The sequence below is a fragment of the Somniosus microcephalus genome, unplaced genomic scaffold (genome assembly GCF_052327205.1).
Source record: "Somniosus microcephalus isolate GS21.2 unplaced genomic scaffold, FLI_Smic_1.0 unresolved_chr6, whole genome shotgun sequence".
NCBI classification, from domain to species: domain Eukaryota; kingdom Metazoa; phylum Chordata; class Chondrichthyes; order Squaliformes; family Somniosidae; genus Somniosus; species Somniosus microcephalus.
In genome coordinates this window covers 35,847,310-35,870,581 of record NW_028225184.1, presented here as the reverse complement: position 1 = coordinate 35,870,581, position 23,272 = coordinate 35,847,310, and the positions used below count along the sequence as shown (strand labels likewise).

The 23,272-nt window shown below is 44.7% G+C and overlaps 1 protein-coding gene across 1 annotated transcript in view; it reads left to right on the top strand.

Annotated features, from left to right (window-relative positions):
- Positions 1 to 22,712, top strand: part of LOC147087199 (putative G protein-coupled receptor 139) — a 58,522-nt gene extending 35,810 nt beyond the window's left edge. The window contains exons 3-4 of the mRNA XM_085978085.1: positions 16,221 to 16,358; positions 21,808 to 22,712. Of these exons, the coding sequence (XP_085834211.1) occupies positions 16,221 to 16,358; positions 21,808 to 22,712 (1,043 nt within the window). The remainder of the gene's footprint in view (positions 1 to 16,220; positions 16,359 to 21,807) is intronic.
- Positions 22,713 to 23,272: the final 560 nt, after the last annotated feature.

Below are 23,272 nucleotides of genomic sequence, written 5' to 3'. Positions count from 1 at the left end.
CCTAGTTATCCTCTTACCCTTAATATACTTATAAAACATCTTCGGATTTTCCTTTATTTTGCTTGCCAGTGTTATTTCATGGCCCCTCCTTGATCTCCTAATTTCTTTTTTAAGTATCCCCCTGCACTTTTTGTACTCCTCTAGGGCTTCCTCCGTCTTTAGCCTTTTGTATCTACCAAAAGCCCTCCTTTTTTTCCTAATCCATTCCCGTATATCCCCTGACATCCAAGGTTCCCTGTGGTTTTTGGAACCACCCTTGACCTTTACGGGAACATGTTGCCATTGTATGATCTCAATCTCCCTTCTGAAAGCCTCCCATTGCTCCGATGCGGATTTTCCTACAAGTAGCTGATCCCAGTCCATTTTGGCCAGATCCTGCCTTATCCTATTAAAATCGGCCTTCCCCCAATTTAGAACCTTTATTTCCGGCCCATCCCTGTCCTTTTCCATGGCCACCTTAAATCTTACCATATTATGGTCACTATCACCAAAGTGCTCACCTACTAGCACTTTTTCCACTTGGCCGGCCACATTCCCTAGAATTAGGTCCAGTACCGCCCCCTCTCTTGTAGGACTTTCTACATGCTGGCTCAAAAAGCTCTCCTGGATGCACTTTAAGAATTCTACACCCTCTGAGCCTTTCACACTCTGACTATCCCAGTTAATATTGGGGAAGTTGAAATCCCCCATTATTATTACCCTATTATTTGCACATTTCTCTGAGATTTGCCTACATATCTGTTCCTCTATCTCCCCCTGACTGTTTGGAGGCCTATAGTACACTCCCAGCAAAGTGCTTGCCCCCTTTTTGTTTTTAAGCTCCACCCATATGGCCTCATTGGAGGACCCTGCTAATATATCATCCCTCCTTACTGCAGTAATTGACTCCTTAATTAATATTGCGACACCCCCTCCTCTTATACCTCCACCTCTGTCTCGCCTGAAGATTCTGTACCCCGGAATATTGAGCTGCCAGTCTTGCCCTTCCCTCAACCATGTCTCCGTGATAGCAACAATATCATACTCCCATGTGTTTATCAACACCTTCAGTTCATCCACCTTATTCGCAAGACTCCTTGCATTAAAATAGATGCCATCCAGCCTTGCCCTTATATATTTGCCCTGTCTACCAAGCTGACTTGTTTTTTTCTCTATAATTGGCAGCACATCCCCCCCTATTTCAGCTCCCCTCTGTATCCCATCCCCCTGCCAAGTTAGTTTAAACCCCCCCCAACAGTGCTAGCAAACCTCCCCGCAAGGATATTTGTCCCGCTCTGGTTCAGGTGCAACCCGTCCGACTTGTACAAGTCCCACCTTTCCCAGAAGCAGGCCCAGTGATCCAGGAAAGTAAAACCCTCCCCCCTACACCAACTCTTTAGCCACGCATTCATCTGCTCTATCCTCCCATTCCTATACTTACTAGCACGTGGCACTGGGAGTAATCCAGAGATTACAACCTTTGAGGTCCTGCTCTTTAATCTGTTACCTAGCTCCCTAAATTCTTGATGCAGGACCTCATCCCTCTTTTTACCTATGTCGTTGGTACCAATGTGGACCACGACCATTGCCTGTTCACCCTCCCCCTCCAGAATGCCCTGCAGCCGCTCAGTGACATCCTTGACCCTGGCACCAGGGAGGCAACAAACCATCCTGGATTCACGTCTACGGCCACAGAAACGCCTATCTGTTCCCCTTACTATAGAATCCCCTACCACTATTGCTCTCCCACTCTTTTTCCCCCCTTCCTGGGCAGCAGGAGCACCCCCAGTGCCAGGAAGTTGGCTGCTGCTGCCTTCCCCTGGTGAGTCATCCCCCTCAACAGTATCCAAAGCGGTATACTTGTTTGAAAGGGGGATGCCCGCAGGGGTTCCCTGCACTACCTGCCTGCCTTTGTTGCTCCGCCTGATGGTCACCCCCTGTGCCGCCCTGCCCTGAGGCGTGAACAACTCGCTAAACGTGCTATCCACGAGCCTCTCAGCATCGCGCATGCTCCAAAATTCATCCACCTGCAGCTCGAGCGCCGCAATGCGGTCTGCAAGTAGCTGCAGCTGGATGCATTTCCCGCACACATGGTCGTCAGGGACACTGGCAGCTTACCTGATTTCCCACATGGAGCAAGAGGAGCAGAACACGGGTCTGAGCTCTCCTCCCATGACTTACTCCTTTAATTAATTAAAAATTTTATTCAATACCCCAGTTACAGGTATACTCTAGGGCGCTTTATTTACCAACTGTCCCCACTACACCACAGAAATGTAACACCACAGAATTCAAGCTTGTATTGAAAAGAGAGAAATACTCACCAACCAATCACTTACCTGCTCCCTGGTGACGTCACACTTGGATTACTTTTTACCTCTCCTCTGCTGTTGATTTGGTGGGCCTCTGCCTTGGCGCCGGTTTTTATACCGGGCTCACCTCCGCTGCTGCTGCTCTCCCCCGAACTGGTCGGGCCTCTGCCTTGGCGCCGGTTTTTATACCGGGCTCACCTCCGCTGCTGCTGCTCTCCCCCGAACTGGTCGGGCCTCTGCCTTGGCGCCGGTTTTTATACCGGGCTCACCTCCGCTGCTGCTGCTCTCCCCCGAACTGGTCGGGCCTCTGCCTTGGCGCCGGTTTTTATACCGGGCTCACCTCCGCTGCTGCTGCTCTCCCCCGAACTGGTCGGGCCTCTGCCTTGGCGCCGGTTTTTATACCGGGCTCACCTCCGCTGCTGCTGCTCTCCCCCGAACTGGTCGGGCCTCTGCCTTGGCGCCGGTTTTTATACCGGGCTCACCTCCGCTGCTGCTGCTCTCCCCCGAACTGGTCGGGCCTCTGCCTTGGCGCCGGTTTTTATACCGGGCTCACCTCCGCTGCTGCTGCTCTCCCCCGAACTGGTCGGGCCTCTGCCTTGGCGCCGGTTATTATACCGGGCTCACCTCCGCTGCTGCTGCTCTCCCCCGAACTGGTCGGGCCTCTGCCTTGGCGCCGGTTTTTATACCGGGCTCACCTCCGCTGCTGCTGCTCTCCCCCGAACTGGTCGGGCCTCTGCCTTGGCGCCGGTTTTTATACCGGGCTCACCTCCGCTGCTGCTGCTCTCCCCCGAACTGGTCGGGCCTCTGCCTTGGCGCCGGTTTTTATACCGGGCTCACCTCCGCTGCTGCTGCTCTCCCCCGAACTGGTCGGGCCTCTGCCTTGGCGCCGGTTTTTATACCGGGCTCACCTCCGCTGCTGCTGCTCTCCCCCGAACTGGTCGGGCCTCTGCCTTGGCGCCGGTTTTTATACCGGGCTCACTATGCGTGTATTACTGCCAACCAGTATGGAAACCTCACCTTTTACCATGTGGTCAGGGCAAACCAACACAAGTGCATCAATGGTCTCAGTGGTCCCTACATCAGCTTCCAAGAACTCCAACCTCAGCGACAAATAGCCATCATATGGGTAATCAGCAGGACTAAGGCCCCAGATCTGCAGAAGACTGATTGGGGTTAATGGCAAATGCGTCAGGTATCGGTCATGGAAGGATCTGTACAGTATGGTAACCTGAGAACCCGTGTCGAGGAAAGCTTTTGTATAAATTCCTTCAATCTGTATTGATACAGCAGAACTCAGCCCTACTAAACCTTCAGGTATGATGTCTTTCATATCCACTCGTCTATTTTTGCACTTAGCGGAACGTGTCTTAACTACAGGGACAGCAGGCCGTTCCGTTACTGTGCCCCTTTGTAGTTTCCCGACTTCTTGGTAAGTTTTATGAGACGGTCATTTACTTTTTTTTAGATTTTCCTTAGCTCTACATTCTCGCTTGAAATGTCCATCCTTTCCACAGTTATAACAAAAGACTCAAGGTCTATCTCCTTCATGGGGATATCCTTTAGAGGAATCATTCATTTTGCTGCTAGACTTCGCAGGGTGTTCAACCTTTTGCACCCGTGCGTCATCCCTTTCTGTGTTGGGCTTAGACCGAAAATATGCCATCTCGGCTCTCATGACATTTATTTCCTTCTTCAGCTGTTCCATCTCAGGGTTGACAGCACCCTTAGGAGTAGAAACTGTAACAGGGGTCACAAGCTTGGACATCACAGCACTCTTTGCTACATTCCGGGCCTGAAGCATATCCTCCTCCTCTCTGACTTCCCTTCGGAGCTCAGTGAAGGTAGGTGGATCTCGCAACTTATGGGTCATGCGTATGCGAAGAGCAGTCACGTCTTCGAGCAATGCACTTCACACAACCTGTTCAATGCGGAATCGATTCATTTCAGGCCACTCAATCCCTCTTTTCCGTAACATACAATGCAGCAGTTTGTCTATTCTCAGCAGATAACTGGACAGCTTCTCTCCCTCACACTGGAATGTGCTTCTGAATCTGACCATCAAATCTGAAATGGTTTCAGTAGTTCCAAAGGCAGTTTCTAGAGCCTGCATGTAGTCAAAGGAAATAGCAGAGCTGTTCTGCGCCTTTAAGAATCTTACAATATCAGCAGCAGGACCACTAAGGCTTTCTACTATTCTCTGCCTCTTCACATGGTCACTGCACTGCCATTCCTCTAGCAGAGGCAGGGTCTGCTCAGCCCAGGGGTCGTACTCCTCTTCCCCACTGGGAGCTGGTCTCACTCCTGAGAAGATACGGAGCTTACGGTATCCCTGAGCCTCGAGGGGCAGATTGGAGCATTTATCCACCAGAGAACTAATGGCACTGACCAACTGAGTGTTCATATCCTGGGTCGAAGGACCTATCAGACTTTTGACATCAGCAACAGTCTTTCCTTCTTGTCTCAATAATGACAACAACTTGGTCTGAAACCCTTCTTCTTCCTTAGTAGTGATAGGGACAAACTGAACTGGCCAGGGACCAGCCTCTTCAGAAAGCCCAACTGCCCCAGGTAAACCATGACCTCGCAGGTTCTCTGATGTCTGGATCAACACAAACTGCTTCTTGGTAGCTGTATCCAAGCAGCGCTCAACTATCCTAACCTTTCCAAAGGCTTTGACACAATTCAGAGCCCTTAGCAAGAAATCATCAGGGTCATCGTTAGCAACACCATTCAGCACAATGGCATGGGTAGTAGCTATCTGCTTCCGTTTGCACCAAGCTTCACCCTCATTAACATCCATCTTTTATGCTCAAACAGCCCAGTAGATACCACAAACCACTCTCTTAGCAATGAGCATTCAATACTGTTAGTTTACTAACATAAATAGACCACAATCCCGGACGAGCCCCCAAAATGTAACCCCTTCAAGGTTCTCTAGATATATGTGAGATGTGGTCTCTGTTGTAGACAGTATTCTATAGTCCAGTAAGGAGATCACTACTACAAAGGCTTAGTTCTAATTATCTTACTTTATAGTTTTAACGTCAGACAGTATAAGAAGATTACAGGTCAATGAACTAAATTAGACATTTGCATACATTAGAATGAATCTAGACATAATAAACATACATTCTCCATTTACATGGATTCAAAGGAGAATCTGTCCCTGTGTCCAAATTCGAGTGTACTCTTTTGTTGGCACGCTTAATTTGGAGCTCATGGTATGTATAATGTCTGCAAGACTTACGACTCCGAACACGTTCGTTGAATTCTCTTCACGATCACTGAATCCCACTTTGAGTTCTGGGTGCAGAGCTACTAATACGAAAGGCGGCGGCCGAGTTTGGAAGCCCGGGACGGGATGCGGCAGCCATTTGCCTCCTGAGCCCTCTTTTCAGAGCTCCTGCCATCTTTTCAGAGCTCTTGCCCTCTTTTCTTCCAGTCGCTCGCGTTTCCCGCTCGAAAAACTCGACCCCACCCCTTCCTCCTGGGGTTTCTGCCTGGAGACTGCGCAGCCTCACTGTCTGCAACAGTTGATATTGGTGCAGAATTATGGAAAGTCTGCTTTTAGTCACATTGTGTCCTTAAATGTTCTTGCCGAAACTTCACATGGGCAACTTTAACCCAGGGATTTATAACAATGATAATACAGTGTCTAAGTTAAAGATTGATAACCATACTTAGCGTACATAACATTTCCAGTGGGTATTACATAGAGTACCTCAAAATAATACAGCCCATCAAACTAATATAGTCCCTGTAACAAATACAGACACTAAAACGAATACAGGCCCTCAAACTAATACAGTCCCTTAAAGTAATACAGCCCCTCAAACTAATACAGTCCCTCAGCCTAATAGAGCCCCTCAAATTAATACAGACCCAAAATCTAATAAAACTCCTCAAACCAATACATTGCATCAAACAAATACAGACCCTGAGTCTTTTACAGTCCCACAAACTAATACAGACCCTCAAACTAATACAGTCCCTCAAACTAATACAGCCCCTCAATCTAATACAGTCCCTCAAACTAATACAGTCCCTCAAAATAGTAAAGACCCTCAAATTAATAAATTCAATCAACTTAATACAGCACATGAAACTAATACAGTCCCTCAACCTAATACAGCTTCAGAAACTAATACAGACCCCAAAACTAATAAAACTCCTCAAACTAATACAGTCCCTCAAAATAATACAGGCCCTCAAAATAATACGGCCACTCTAACTAATACAGAGCCTCAATCTAACACAGACCCAAAAACTAATAAAACTCCTCAAACTAATACAGTCCCTCAAAATAATTCAGACCCTCAGACTAATACAGTACCTCAAACTTATAAAGCACCTCAAACTAAAACAGTCCCTCAAACTAATACAGACCCTCAAAATAATACTGCCCGTCAAACTAATACAGCCCCTCAAACTTATTCAGACCCTCAAACTAATTCAGTCCCTCAAACAATACTGCCCCACAAACTAATACAGTACCTCCAAATAATACAGTCCATCAAGCTCATACAGTTCCTCAAACTAATACAGACAGTCAATATAATACCGCCCCTCGAACTAATACAGCCACACAAACTAATACAGACACGCAAACCAATAAACCCCCAAACTAATACAGCCCCTCAAAGGATTTGGACCATGGAGTGGATCCCCTCCACCTTCAACGGAGCCTGGGCCTCTCCTGGAAACTGGAAACAGACATCTTCCCATTCCTGGTGTCCCGTGAAGAAAGGCCATTCACACGGAGAGGTGTCCTGTCCACATTCAACAGTTTGTAGTACCCTCTGGTGTTCGTAGCTCCCATAACAATGCAAGGAAAAGCATTAATACAGTAACTCTCATCTGATCAGAGTGAGTGGGATGCTCCACTCCTCCCAGAAAAAGAAGCAAAATGGAACCTATGGAAGGAGCCCTTGAAGGCTCTCGAAGACCTGCAAAAGAAAGGATGCACGTGGATGTTTAACCCCCTGCATTCATCCCAAATGGGTGGGTCATGGAAGAGGCTCATCGGAGTTGCCAGGCCTATTCTGGACGCTATGCTGTTTCGGACGGGACCCACTCGTCTCACACACGACGTCTTGAGCACTCTCACGGCTGAAGTCATGGCGATCATGAATGCAAGACCCCTGGTACCGGTGTCCACCGACTTAGGCATGCCTGCAGTCCTCAACCCAGTGATGCTCCTGACTCAAAAGATGAGTGCTATTTCAGTCCCCTCTGGAAATGTCGACATGGCTGAGCTGCACGGGAAGCAGTGGAAGCAAGTCCAGTGTCTTGAAGAGACGGAGAGGAGAGGATTTTTCCACCCTACAGAGCCGTGGGAAATGGACAGAGGACAAGCCAAATGTCAAAGTGGGAGATGTTGTCTTGCTGAAAGACAGCTAAGTGCACAGAAATGAATGGCCAGTGCGACTGGTTGTCAAAACTCTGCCGAGCAGGGACAAGAGGGTCCGCAAGGTGGAGGTGAAGATTGTCAAGGACGGGACCGTCAAAGTGTTTCTGAAGCCAGTCTCAGAGATCGTAGTCCTCCTTTCTGAAGAAACCTAGAGAAAGGATTCTGAGTATGTTTGCAGCCAAAGGACGTTTTCTTTAGGTTTTATTTTCTATCTGTAGTGGTACAATGGAATTGTAGCGGGGAGTGTCCTGCCTTCAATAGGAATTTATGTTAGTTTTCAATTTAATTCAGGGGTTTAATTAATTTGGGTCGATTCCCATTGTGTGCCGCCAACTAGTGGATATTTGGTACCTAGCAAGTGAAGTAAAGCCCAGTAAAGTGCGGTAAATAAGTGATGTAAAGTAAATTGCTGTATATCACAAGACCTGCAGCTCAGCACATGGTGTTGGAAGTTATTTTCCTGTTACATTTCGGTCTTGGACACTATGGCCTAGAAATTCAGTATAACCACTTTTGGGGTGGAAAAGTCGGGCGGCCGCTAAAGTTTGCGCCCGGCGCAAAGTCGAGCCCCCTTCGCCGATATTCAATCGCATCGCCCTAAGAGGTTGCTGCTGCGCTAAACCAGGCGATGCACGACTATCATTAGGCGCTAAGCCGGTGGCCCGGGGCGCTAACACCAGAAGTTGGGTGCAGGGCAGGTGCGGCGAGCTGCTGATTGACGGCAGACACTCTGGCTCCGGTGAGCTCTTAAAGGGGGAGGGTGGATTTGTTTTTTTGAACGGCCGCTGTATTTGTGTTTTTGAGGCGAGCTTCTCTCCATCAGTCTGTTATGTGGTACCGGACGACCACCACCACCACCACCACCACCACCACCATGAATCTACCTTTGTCGCTCACAAAGAAGGAGCAGGAGTGCCCTTTAATTTGCGCTCCCCGCGGCCCGCATCGGCTGAGCACCGTTCGACTCAACAGTCGCTAGGGCCACCCGGCACACAATGGACTGGCACGACTGAAGATCCAGTTGGGGGCGCACAAAGGGCGTTGCACGACGTTGCATGAGGAAATGACGTAATGATCTCTGCGCGCAGCTGAGCGCGCGCAAAGACTTTGCGCCGGCGCTAAATGTCTACTGAAGTTGGGGCGAGGCGCAGATCACACTGCGTCCGGGCACTAAGCGCCTAGCGCTCGACATCTACTCCTCCTAAGGTGCTAACGGCTGGCGCAACCAACTGAATTTCTAGGCCTATATGTCTGTAACGACTTGAGAATGTTATAGATGATTAGTGTACCCTATATTTTGCAGAAAATGTTTAGTTTTGCAACCTTTCTCTGTAAGCAAACCTGCACAGCTAGCCGTGAATTGCTCGCTCTCTGTGTCTAGCCAATTAACTTGTAGCTGTATTTTGATGCAATATTTACAGGGCTAATTTAAAGTGAATGTAAGAGAATGCCTTTCAGTTTGCTAAATGTATATTCACAGTAAGCTGTGTTTTCACGTGTTTTGGTAAGTTACATGCCAAACGTACTGTGTTGCTCATGCTTACCCATGTTTGTGTATGCATATCAGTTATGTGTTTGTGTACTAATGTATGCTTCCACTTCTGTATTGTATTTCTGTTTCACAGTAAGAATCTTCCAGAAAAGTTTACAAGAAAAGTCAAGCCTTGTGATTTTTATGGGAAAATATCAAGTTGTTAGATACCTGTCTAGCTCTGCATAGGAACGCGCTGCAAGGGCAGAATATTGACTAAAATTTATTTGTGCAACGATGAAATGCTCCAATGAGTTTGTTTTACAAAGTTAAGATTCAGCTTTAAGGTTATGTTGGCTATGATGTCTGATAGGAAATCAATTTGAACTCTTCAAAACACTTGTTTTAAATTGGGTTACTGTTAAAAAAAATCTCTTACTACCTTAGACATTTTTTAAAAAGGCGAAGTTACAAATTAAATTAATTTGAACGTTTGAAAAGCACACCTAACGTTCCCTACCCGCCTCGAAATTAAAATTTCGGTCTCAATTACTGCAATTTCTGGAACTACAATTGGAATTATATCTTTTCCCAACCACTAAGTTTTTTCAAAGTCAGAAGTAATCATAAATTTTAATTTGTGTTGAGAGAAAAAATCTACGGTAATTTATGCTGGAATAAAGAAGGAGAATAGGGAACGAATCTATTCCTTTTCTACTGTCACAGCGTGTAGGAGATATTTTGTTTTCAACCAATGTCTCTTTATAAAAGCCTGTTGGAATGGTTAGGAGCCCACAAGCTGTGGGAAGCGCTGTTCTCTTTTCACTTTTTGCTAAGAGCGTTAAATATGTCTTTTATTGAAAAAACGTTTTTCTGCAGTTAGATTCAACATTTTACCTGTTATTTGTTAAAATAGCTGAAGGCAGACAAGGAATGATGACTTAATTTATTTGTTTATATCAACAGGTTTTATGCTGTTTTAATTATTATATTATTTATTGTGTTTATTTAATAATATATTGACCTGAATTAAATTGGAATTATTCAGATTAACTCACCTATTACACTGTGAAAACCAGTGTCTTGCTGTGACCACAGACATTCTGGTTGTTGTAAGTTGTGTGAAAGTCTCTAGTTCCAGACATAAGTCTATTAAAAATAACTGGAAATTTTGAATTTTTGACCAGCGCCAAGGAAACAAAGAGTAGTGATGATTCTGACTTTTTAATCATTTTGATGGTGTGGGTGAACAAAGCGGAATGCTGCTGCTACCGAGCAGTATGGTGATGGTCGGGAGACCCCCCGCAGTAGGACTGAACTGCAGAAATGTTTCACAATATCTTTAATTTTTATTGTGGTGTTTTAACGATTTTTGCTGTTTTAACTGAGTTTTATTTGATAGGGATCGATAAAGCAATTCTAACATGTTTATGCCTTCCTGGTTCACGTTGTGAAAATTCGAAATAAAGGAAAATCTGAAATTCGATTCTGCAGTTTGATTTTATCAGGACATTTTGAGCAAGTTTGAAAAAGTTCAATGACTGAAAACAATAACATTATGTTTGGTTCTTTTTGGATTCGGAAAGTTTTATTTAAATTTAGATGAAGTTATGCAACGGTCTCTGACAATGTTTCTCTCCACCTTCTTATAAACCTCCAACGGAGTTAACCCTTTCCACTGACAGCTGTCTTTTTAATACAACGGGCATCTCATATTTCATTGCTGAATGTACATTTATATATTGGGCATTAATAAATATTAAATTCATTATTTAAATGGTTATTTCCCAACCTTGACAGAAGTAAATTATAAACTGATAAACTAACCCCTTGGGCTTGTAAGCCGAACCACATTGGTTCTCTGTTTCTCTTTTCTTATAAACAGGAGAATGCCGTTTCCTGGACCAGATGGAGGTTGATGACATCCACCTGATTTAACAATTTGAGACCTTATCTGCATTAAACGGCACAGAATGGTCATGATCTCGAATATAGCTCTTGCCTTTCAAAGACTCGGCCTTTACCAGTCAAACCATTTATTATCTTTTGCATCAGAGTGCTCTGGAGGGGGCTTTTATGGAAGTTACCTTCAAAGTAATTGCAAACAATTCTGTCTCTAATGTAAAACCATTCATCCTGGGCATCACGTGTTTCTGGATTTGGAATTAATAAGAAAAATTGATATGTGTTTACCTGAAGTTTAACGGGACATTCACATTTATATTGAATGGAAAGAGTGAAGTGCAGCCCAGTTGATTCCTTTATATCAAGGAAGATTTTTTTTGAGCTAATAAAATTGAATATTGCAAAGGTCTGTCAGTCAAACAAAACTGCTCTTTGAAATTGGAATCATTTCCTAAAGATAAAATGGAACGAGGCATAACATATCAGGTAATTTGGAAAATAGAGGGTCCAACAATATGTTTGGTTAAGTAAAATGTAACTAAACGAAACAGTAAAACATTGGACAAGGTTTGACCAATATCTCAATGATCTTATGATCATAATGTATTGGACGGTACATTTCCTGGCAGGCTCATGAATCAGATGAAATGTTAATCACTGTGTAAAATTGAATGAGACGAATTGGTTGAGGCTATATGGTAAAAAAAAGGAAAATGAATTTCTGAGGTGAATTGGAATAAGTCACCTGAATGCAATTCACCACAGATATCCAACAGATATTACTGCGAAATTCAGGGAACGTTAGGAATGTATAGTCAAGAATACTAAACTGACAGCTTTCTCTTGGAGATAGTTGACTCGTTGCTTCTGAAAAATAAGCAAACTGCATTTGATAATCTGGCCACTACAAGAGACATCTGGACCATACATGTCTACGACTTTCTCCTACTACTGTTCGGTATTTGAGAATTAAAACAACAATGACAGGTAAGTTTGTGATCACTAAAAGTGGTCTTTATTCACTTTACAATTTAAAAATAAAAGCTTACATAGAAGCACCATCGGCGATGCCTATGCCCGCAGTATATTAATTCACTCTGGCAATGTATGTGGCCACAGTTGAGTACATAAATGTACATCCATAATATGTGCATATATGCCCACACTTTAATAAATCCATACTTAGATGTACCCCCAGCAATATATCACCCTGGCTATATATATGTGCACACTTTATTCGAACGTTCATAAAAGTATCCCTGCAATTTATATGCCCACAGTAACCATATATAAAATTACCCCCAACAATATATCCCCAGCAATATATCCACTGCATATCTGACTTTCATAAATAAATACATACACTCCTCCACGTGTGATCAGTCTGGAAATGGTTCTCATCAACTTGCCATTTCAACAGCCCCCTTTGCCCGTCTAATGTTTTCGCTCCTGTTTTTTTCCTGTATAGAGCCCTCCGGCATAGGCTCCCTGGTATTTCTCCATCTGCCTGCCTCTGATAGGCCAGTTTGAATCCCAACCATCCCTGATTGGAGTTCTTTCTGCATGACATGTTCATATTCTTGTGATGTGTGTGTGGACGTGACTTCCTCTTCATCTGGTATTTCTCTTTCCTGTCCATGTGTTCTTCCAAACAGAGGACATTATGCTGACCACCTGCATTTTGAATCCGTACAGACAAAGGATCCCATGCTGACATCTGCCATTTTTAATCCATCAGTGATCATCTCAAAATTCGCTCACAATTTCGATCTCCACTCCGTAGCAGCGGTTTTGTTACGTGTATTGCAGCTTACAAGGTGTAGATGAGCAAATATCTCCAGACACCTCCGATCTTTTGATAAATTCACCTGAAAGCCCAGGAACGGTTTTAATCAGATTTTACATATCGCTTGATATTGCAAATGTGATTTCTTCTGTGGAAATCAACTAGAATACGGAAACACGGTGAATTTGCACTGCAGAACTGATATCAGACATTCTCAGTTATGGATATGAAATGGTTAATGTAGCTCAGCATATTCAGATTTAATAAAAATCTTCAAGGCACAGTCATATACGCCGACGTCGAAGCAATAAAGAACGATTAAAACACGTTGGTACCTGTAAGAGGGACTACAATTAAAATTAAGCAGAATGGTGTTAAAGTTAGGATATCCTTACAGTTAGTTTCAAGGCACCCATTAACTTTTGAACAAAGAAACCTTGTAGGGAGGATGAAAACAAAGATAAGGAAGGCCTAACCCTTGTCTCTATCTGGACAAGGGGCCTTGGTTGTATTGAAAGCAGCTACAAGCTGAAAATTGGAGACAAGGAGGCCATATCTTATAGCCTCCAAAATATGGATCTAAGTAAGATGTGACTTAAATGAGGAAGAATAGGACACAAAATAGGTTGGGTTTGGACATCAAGCTCTATCTTGTAATCCCGATTCAGTGACAAGCCGAGGAATAGCCTCTCAAAACATATTTTCAATGTTATTGCAGAAAGAGACATAAGCCGGACTCTCTAGGAAGATTGAGAGTCCCACAGAGACCAGGAAGGTTCCCCTAAATCCGAGTGGATGGGATATACCCTGACCCAAACAGTAAATTGGTTACGGATGTTGAGACATCATATAGAATTGAGAAGGGAAGTCATGCACTGTGATGATGGGGGTGGGACGAATGGAGTCATCATTCTGGCACTGACAAACTAACCATGTACACAAAAATGACACGCCATCTAAAGGAATGAACTGTCCAGTCCAGCAATAATAAACATATGTTAATAGTCTAGATGTAATGGAATCAGGAACAGCATTATGTTACGATGCTCCGCATGAAATCATACCTATTGTGATAAATAAAAGCTTTGTGAAGATTTGTGAAGGGAGTTGTTCACAATTAAATAAAAAACGGTGGTAGAATTAGTGAAGGAATTGTGAGTTTAAATAGAAAACAGGAACCATGTGCTGTGGAAGATAGGGAAGATAAGGAGAATCAGTTACAATCTCTAAGAAAGCGAGGGTTGACATAATGACTAGTAATAGAAGCCACGACAGGGTTAGCAGGACTAAACAGAGAGACATAGATAGTTTCTGGGAAGGTGATGATGTAATGAAGCATTAGAAGACATTGTTGTCTGCGGAAGAATTGATGCGAGAGCTTGGGAATTCAAGGGTAATACGAGCAACCAATGAGTCTAACTAATATCAGGACCTTTCTAGAAGTGGCATGTGCAGCCTGCATGTGACATTTGTGATAAATGTTTTACAGAAGGGAGTGGACGAAAGAGAGTCCAGTCGAATCATTTTGTGTATTCATGAACACCAACTGAGTAAAATGCTTCAAAGAAATCGCGGATATAGCAAATAATATGATGGTTCAGCTGGGAATAGCTTTATTAGTCGCTCGAAATAAAGTCCGGGACGAGGATATCACAGCAGTGGTACTAGTACTACCATTGTTAGCAAAGAATTAGAGGTAACCTTTGAAAGTGTACCAGCTAGAGTCTTCCGGAGTGATTGAAGGCTCTGGCATAGGACGATACATAAACAATATGAAGAATCCCCATGGCATCTGATAAAGAACGGTGGAACTTAGACAGCACTGGGCATATAATGCTGCACCCTAACAGGGAGCACTGAGCGCACTTGACCCAGCAAAGGCTCTCGGCCCTGACAACATCGCGCCTGTCGTGCGGAATACTTGTGCTCCTTTACTAGCCGCACCTCTAGCCAAGCTGTTCCAGTACAGCTACAACAATGGCATGTACCCGACAATTGGAAAACAGCCCAGGTATGTCCCTTACACTAAAAGCAGAACAAATCCCATCCAGCCAATTACCGCATCATCAATTTACCCTGAATCATCAGCAAACTGACATGCTCAGTTTTGGGTTCTGCCAGGACCACCCGGCTCCAGACCTCAGTAGAGCCTTGTTCCGAACATGCACAAAAGAGTTGAAATACAGTGGTGAGGTGCCATCAAGGAACCCATTAAAATTGAAGTCAATGCGAATCAGGTGGGAAACTTTCCACTGGCTGGAGTCATGCCTAGCATAAAGGAAGATGTTTGTGGTCGTTGGAAGCCAATCATCTCAGTCGTTGGACAGTGCTGCAGGAGCTCCACACGGCAGGGTTCTAGGTCCAACCATCTGCAGCTGCTTCATCAGTGTGCTTCATTCCGTCAGAATTTCAGAATTGGGGATACTCACTGATTTTTGGAAAGTGCTCAGTGCCATTCGCAACTCCTCAGATAATGAAGCAGTCCATGTCCGCATGCATCAAAACTTCATAGCTTGGCTTGATAAGTGGCAAGTAACATTCACACCACATAAGTGCCAGGCAATGACTACCTCCAAGAAGTGATTATAAACAGCGCCCTTTATTTTCAATGGTATTACCATCGCCTAAGCCCTAGCGTTTTCATCCTGCAGGTTACCATTGTCTTGAAGCATTATTGGAGCAGCCTCATAAGTTTGAAGCCACAAGAGTATTTCAGATGCTGGGTATTCTGTGGCGAGCGTCTCACCTCCTGAATCACCAATGCCTTTCCATGATCTACAAGGCACAAGTAAGGAGTGTGATGAAATAGTTTTCACTTGCCTGGATGACTGCAACTAAAACAAAACTCAAGAAATTTGTCACCATCCAGGACAAAGCAGCTCGCTTGACCAGCACCCATCCACCACATTAAATATTCCCTCCCTCCACCACCGGCGTACAGTGGCTGCAGTGTGCACCATCTACAACATGAACCGCAGCAAATCGCCAAGGCTTCTTCGACAGCACTGCCCAAACCCGGGACCTCTACCACCAGGAAGGAGAAGTGCAGCATGTGCATGGGAACATTATCACCCACAAGTTCCCATCCAAGTTACGCACCACCCTGACAGGGAAGTATATCACCATTCCTTCATCAGTGCTGGGTAAAATCTTGGAACTCCCTCCATAACAGCACAGTGGGAGTAAATTCACCACACCGACTGCAGCTCACCACCAACTTCACAAGGGTAATTAGGGATGGGCAATAAATGCTGGCCTTTCCAGTGAAGCCCACAGCCCATCAACGAATAAATAATGTCGCTGAACTTGGAATCGCTGCCCAGATAAGCTGAGCAATGAAAGTTGAATTCTCCACAGATCCCCAACTGGCTGGTGCACCAAAGCATTTGGATCGCAGGCACCGAAATTGCAGCCAAAAGCAGCAGCCATCTAAGGTGAGCAGTAAGGCGTTGAATCAGAAATCGCTGATGGAGTTTCGAAACCCGCCGACTACAGGTGAGTTTGTCTGGTCTGAAAAAGTTCGATTTTTGCACCATTCCAATTGTTCCAATTTGGTTTCTGTTCCGAGACACTTGCCAAACGGCTGCATTCATATGATGTCCCTGGCAGGCACTTCACTGCAATATGAGAGCAGGGCATCACGAAATAGCTCGGCCATAACAAATACCTTAAATTTCTTAGAACCTCACAAACTGGTCCTGCAACATAGTGGGTCTGATTGTAATGGAGGAAAACAATTTTAGGGCAATGAATGGGCAATGTGGAGAATTAAACACAAAACCTCGAATAAATAGGAAATGGAGACAAGACACTGCACAGAAGAAGTCACTTCACTCAAGCCAACAATATTGACAGTCTGTGGTTTCGTATTAGAGAATATAAAATCATACCAGTCGGGATATTGACAATAAGGGCCGAGTTCTAATCAGGAAAGAAGCAGATATTGATATGGTTCAGAGTCTTTAATAGACACAGCTGCACAAGTAACTTGAATTACAAGGAACATCGATAAGTTGATTTGGACTATTGATCAAAAGTGGAATGTGGCTGGGGCTAAGATGAGGCCTTTAGTCTTGCCAATGTTTGATTGGAGAAAATTGTGGCTCATCCAAATAGAATGTGGGACAAGTAGTCTGACAACACAGGTAGCGGGCTCTAGAGAGTGAATGGAGTGTTAAAACTTGTACTGACAACTTACATATAAAAGCAGATCCCATATATATGGAAGAAGCATGTAGATGAGGAACAAGAGACGGGGACGATAGATACCTGGGTGGCATCATAGGGAACGGTGCTGTGGGCCGGAGATGATTGTGAGAGAAACCATTGCTGGAGATATGGTATCTTATATGGGATGTTGGGCTTCATAAATAGGGGCATTGAGTACAATAGTAGAGATGTTATGCTGAATCTTTATAAATTGATAGTTAGGCCACAACTTGAGTATTGCATCCAGTCCTTGTCACCACACTTAGGAAGGATGTGAAGGGACTTGAGCGGGCGCTGAGGAGATATACCAAAATGATTCCGGCGATGGGGCATCTTAGCTACAAGGACAGGTTGTAGCAGTTGGATTTGTTTTCATTTGTGCAAAGGAGGTGGATGGGTGATTTGATAGAAGTGTACAATAATATGACGGGTTTGGATAGGCTAGTCGGGCACAGGCTGTTCCCAGTAGTTAATGGTACAGGGACTAGGGGACACAGACTTACGGTTTTGGGCAAGAGTTACAGCGGGGTTGTGAGGAAAAACCTTTTTTCGCAGCAAGTGTTGAGGTCCTGGAACTCGCTGCCGACAGAAGTGATGGAAGCGGAGATACTCAATATTTTCAAGGGGAGACTGCATCGGCATTTGAGAGAAATAAAGTATCAGGCCTACGGGGATAGAGCGGGGGAATGGGATTGACTCGATTGCTGTGCAGAGGGCCGGTATGGGCTCGATGGTCCAAAGGACCCCCTTCTGTGTCGTTACATCTCTCTATTCCCTGTTTCCGATCAGATAGATAATCATGGAAACCAGCAAGTCAAGCCCTACCAAAGAGAGGCCAGTGTCCGAGGAATGAAAAGGAGACAGATTGGAGGAGAGGACGGAGAGTCTGGAGCTGATAAACTCCTGATTGATGGTTTTAATGCCGATGGGCTGAGGCAGGGGCAGAGGCCGGCGTTATTATGGGGGCGGAATTAGGTGTCTCTTGTGATTGAGAGGATACGAGCTCGGTAGCATAGCACAGGACAAATAGGGGTCAGAGGTTACATATTCAGCCTGAGACAACAGCCAGGAGGGGGAATGGAATCGTTGAAAAGGGTTAGCAGATTGTGGTGGGGCCAATAGTGGAGGGTTGGTCTTCACCGTGTGGAACAAATCGCAGCTCATGCAAAACAGACTGTTGCAGTCTGATAACACAGAGGTAGTGGAGTGTAGACAGAGATGGTGGAGAGCTGGAGCTGGGTCTTGTCAGCAGACATGTGGACGCTGACCCCATGTCTGTAGCTTATGTCACAAAAGGCAGCATGTAGATGAGGAAGAGGCGGGGCAAGAATGGAAAGTTCAGAGACTCGAGAGTTAACGCTGCTGGTATGGAAAGTTAAGACGTTGCTGGAGATGCTCTGGCTATGGTCAGTTTGGTAAGACTGGAACCGAGAGAGGCAGTCCCACCAAAAGAAGCCAGAGGCAGAGGTATGCAAGACCATGGGTGGGTTAACTGCAGGGTAGGATGAGAGGGTGGAATTGGCGAGGGGTGAGGCCATGGAGGATTTAAACTCCAAGATCAGAATTTTAAATGTAAACCTTCGAGGTGGGGTTTCTGGGAGACACTGGAGCTCAGTGAGACCGAGAGCAATGGGCGAGTGGGACTTGGGCAGTGCTGGACACTGACAGCAGAATTTAGGACTGGTTGGCATTGATAAAAGGTACAGGTTGGATGGCTGGCCAGGAGAGAATTGGAGGAATGTAGTCAGGAGGTGGCACTGTTCTAACTTTATGGGATCTGTTAACCCATGTAGAATAAATGGTAAACATCTGCAGTAAAATAGCGGAGATAGGAATGTCAATGAGGCACGTTCACTTTCCGTCCCCTAATATCACGCACAGTAATTTCTAGGCTTCAATAGTGAACATCATCTTTAACTGTCCTTGTGCTAGGGACTGATACATCAAACTTTTAATTGTGAATCTACAGGGACAGCTTGAAAGGGGTCTGCTTGTGTATCTGGATTCTTTATACACTGCGGAGAAATAAATAACATTTATAAATGAACCGGTAGGAGTGAACATGGTCAATACAATTACATGATAACTGTAAATGGAGCCGCCCCTTTTGTTGGGTCAGTCCTGAATGAGCACAGCTTTCAGCCTCATTCCCCAGCGAGGTCTGATGAGGATAATGCCCTTGACTTTGAGTTGTTTGTGATTTATCCACCACATTACTTACTTCAGACTCATAGGTCTTGATGTAATGTATTTGTTCATGTGTCTGTAACTAATAGCAATGATCAGGGGTATAAAAGTGTCAGTGGAGACTTATTTCCTGTATAAATCAGGGCCCATTGCATAGTATCAGCTCAGAGTGCCTGCCGGAACTGTGGGTTCCACTCCCACAAAAGTCACCCCTTCTCACAGAAATGGGATATCCAGTAGTCTATCAGATAGAAGACATTTACTATCCTGTTATTGCAGCCGTTGGAGTTTCTGGTGAGCCGTTATCCTAGCTCGTTATGGTTAAATCTGTGGCAACTGTGCTGCTGGACTTGGCCATTGATTTCTAGAAGCATGTGTTACACGATCATCTGTTCTGCTCCATCAGTTGAATGAGGGATTGTACAATTTTTCTGAAGTTTTGTAATAGCTGCGTTATATCCATAATGATATTTGTTTACCCATCCCTGGTAGTGTTCCAGGTTTATTTTCTTCACTGCCTGTATTGGAGACAGAGCTAAAAGCAGGAATCAGACCATCAGAAGTAGTTCACAGTTTCACGATGTGGAAGTAATCTGTCCTGAAATATTTTTTTCATGAATGTGTTTCCAGTGATTGATAATGAGGCAGCTCACGGTCTCAGTGTTCCAAGGAGGCGGTGTAATGTCCTCCCCACAATAACATGGTTCTGTTTAACTGGGATTTCAATGTATGTAATGTCTTTCACTGTTGTGCAATATTATTTTGCAGTGTCTGTATCTGACGCCGTTTCAGAGGTCTGGCGACTGAAATGAGTTTGCTCCTCACTCTTTAACATCTCCTTCGCTGCTTCAATGCGGATGGATTCACTGACTGTCGTTGGACTTCATTGTAAAATTAAATGTTTTGGGGTTATGCTGTGTCAGTTTGCAATGTATCTGTTGGAAGCAGGAGCACTTCTATTGATCATGGAGATTATAAGGAGCAGTGGTGGTTTTGGCGTTTTGTTAATTCAACAATCGCGCCATCTAACGTTGTACTTTATAATTACAGGAGAAGGGGCATCAATTATTGCCGGGTCTATCTGGAAGAGACATTATGTTCTGTTTATTGCAGGCATTACAGATGAGGTGAAGGCGAACAAGTGGAGACTTCGGTGATCTGCAGAAATATTAAACTATTCACGGAGTCTACAACATTGAACAAACTGACTCAGAGAATAAGATCATTGAACATGGGAATGTTGAACAGAATTCAGGCGCAAGATGTAGGATTAATTCGGATTTGAAAAGGGGCATTGAGAGAGACAGCAGAGATATTGCAGGGAGATAGAGTGGAGCAATCAACAGACAGACTTAGAAGGATAACGCCGGGTAGAATGAAGGGAGAGAGACAGAGACAGCAGTGTGAATAATTAATCGGAATGAACAGCTGAAACTTATTCTGGAAACACACAGCAGTTCAGGCAGCATCGTAGAGAGAGATGCAGAGTTAACATTTCAGGTCGATAACAGGTCATCAGAACTGAGTGTTTCCAGCATTTCTGTTGCTGTTTCAGATTTCCCGCATTCGTACTATTTTCCTATTGTGCTCAAGCTTATTAACTGTATAAATGAAAATATAATTGAATGGTATTGAAAAATAGAATCAGGCATTTGTTGATCGTCATGAGGATACTCCATTTTAAAAACTCGGCTAGATCATAATTAACTAAAAGCGAGGCTGGTTAAATTATTACATTTTTAGTGTCATTTTAATTGAATATGCTAAGTAAATTTATAGAACACATTATGTCTCCAACGAGTTCGTATGTGACATCATTAATCACATATATTAATGGGAGAATGTATGAATTAAGTTGTGTTACTTCGATCTATGTATTAGATTTCCTCTAACACTCTGCTGCACTCTCCCTGCGAATCACATCCTCTCCTCCCCTGGCAGTGAACCTTCTGTCTCCTCTTCCATTGTTTCAGATTATCCGCTTTCCTAAACCTTCAGCCCCTGACTCCCCTCCAACTCCCACATGTCCTTTTCCTTGTCTCCCTCCCACTCTCACTCACTGGCTCGCCCTCCAGCTGCCTCTTTCAATCCGATCCGAAGCCTCAAACTCAGCGGCTCTCGGCATTTACCGTAATGTGCCAGCCCCTGTCGGCTCTGTTAATCAAGAGCAACAGATCAGCAGCACCTCCCTCTGTCCCCGCACCTTCCAGGCTTTCAGTCAGGAGCCCAAAAACCGGATACAACACTTTGGATTCCGGATCTGTAAAATCCCTTCTCCCTTCCCCACCAGCACTGTACCCTTGACTCGACCCTTCCAGTGGATCCGGCGCTCACTTTATTCACTTTCTGCATCGATTTCCCAATGTATTATCGATAATCATGTTTAAAAACATTTCACTGCCCGAAAGCGCTGCCCAGGTCAATGAACCGGTATCCACCGCTCGATGCAGCAACAAAGCTGGAATGTTCACCCAGAGCCCGTCAAACTGCTGCTTTGGCTCCAGGTCTGATCAGTAATTTATCCGCTTCCCTTTTCTCTCTCTTACAGTTAACCTGGTGGCGATTGTGATCCTGTCCCGAGGAAAGTGCGGTCTCTCCAAATGCATCACTCGCTACCTGGTGGGAATGGCCGCGGCCGATCTCCTGGTCGTCATCTCTGATCCCATATTGAGTTGGATTGGTCAGATCTATTTCCCAGATATATTCCTGCACATTACTTCCGTGTGTAGTCTCATTTACCTCCTGATTTCTGCGTCCACGGTGGTTTCTGTGTGGCTCACAGTCGCTTTCACCTTTGATCGATTTGTGGCCATTTGTTGTGAGCAGCTGAAAACAAAATATTGCACCGAGAAAACGGCGGCTGTGGTTATCGGAACAGTGAGTGTGCTGGGCTGTTTAGAGTCTGTCCCCTGGTACTTTGCATATGAACCTAAGCATATAATTGATGATGTTCCCTGGGGATGTAACCCTAAACTGAGCTTCTTTACTTCCCCATTATGGGGAGTCTATGAGTTGTTTCACCTGATTTTAACCCCTTGTGTCCCGTTCTTTCTGATTTTGCTGCTCAATGCTCTGACGGTCAGACGTATTTTAGCGGCCAGTAGAGTCCGCAGGCGACTGCGGGGCCGCAGCGATGGAGAGAATCACAAGGACCCAGAGATGGAGAATCGAAGGAAATCCATCGTTTTACTCTTCAGTTTATCTGGCAGTTTTATATTGTTATGGGTGGTCCTGGTTTTCTATAAACTTTATGCGCGAATTGCAGATATTCGGCTTTATTACTCCACCACTGACCCTCATTATATCACAGAACACACAGCAACAATGCTGCAGCTTCTGAGTTCCTGCACCAACACGTGTATTTACGCTGTGACCCAGACTAAATTCAGAGAGGAGCTGAGGAATGCAGTGAAATACCCACTCAATCTAATTATTAAATTAGTTAAGTCATAGCTGAAGGCTTTCAAGCACTACAACACAATCCCATTTCATCCCCCATTTACCCCATTTCACACTGGGCAGAAATATAATTTTACATTAGCAGCAGAGAGCCCAGACATTATCTTAAACGTGATATTACATTGTATTGATGATCTGACATATTGAGGCGACAATAGGTCAGGTGACCTGCAGACGTCACCTGAATTGTTGCTCTAAAAGGCGGCACTAAAGAGCTCAGCGGGACTTCTGGTAAATGGCCCGCCCTGCACCGGCAGCACAATGGGCAAACCCACCAATCACAGTCGCTGCTGTGGGCCTGCTCAGATTGGGAGCACTCCACATAAACGGAGAGACAGAAAGACATAGATAGATAGAGCGATAGATAGAGGACGGCAAAGACAGTGAGAGAGAGAGAGTTACTTAAAGAGATGAACATACAGATAGAGGCAGGAAGCAACTGGAAATGAGAGATAGTGAGATTCGCAAGCAGAGAGAGAAACAGAGATCAGGACTATGAAGCGAAGAGAGAGGCAGAAAGGAAATTTAGAGAAACAGAAAGTGAAAGTGATTAC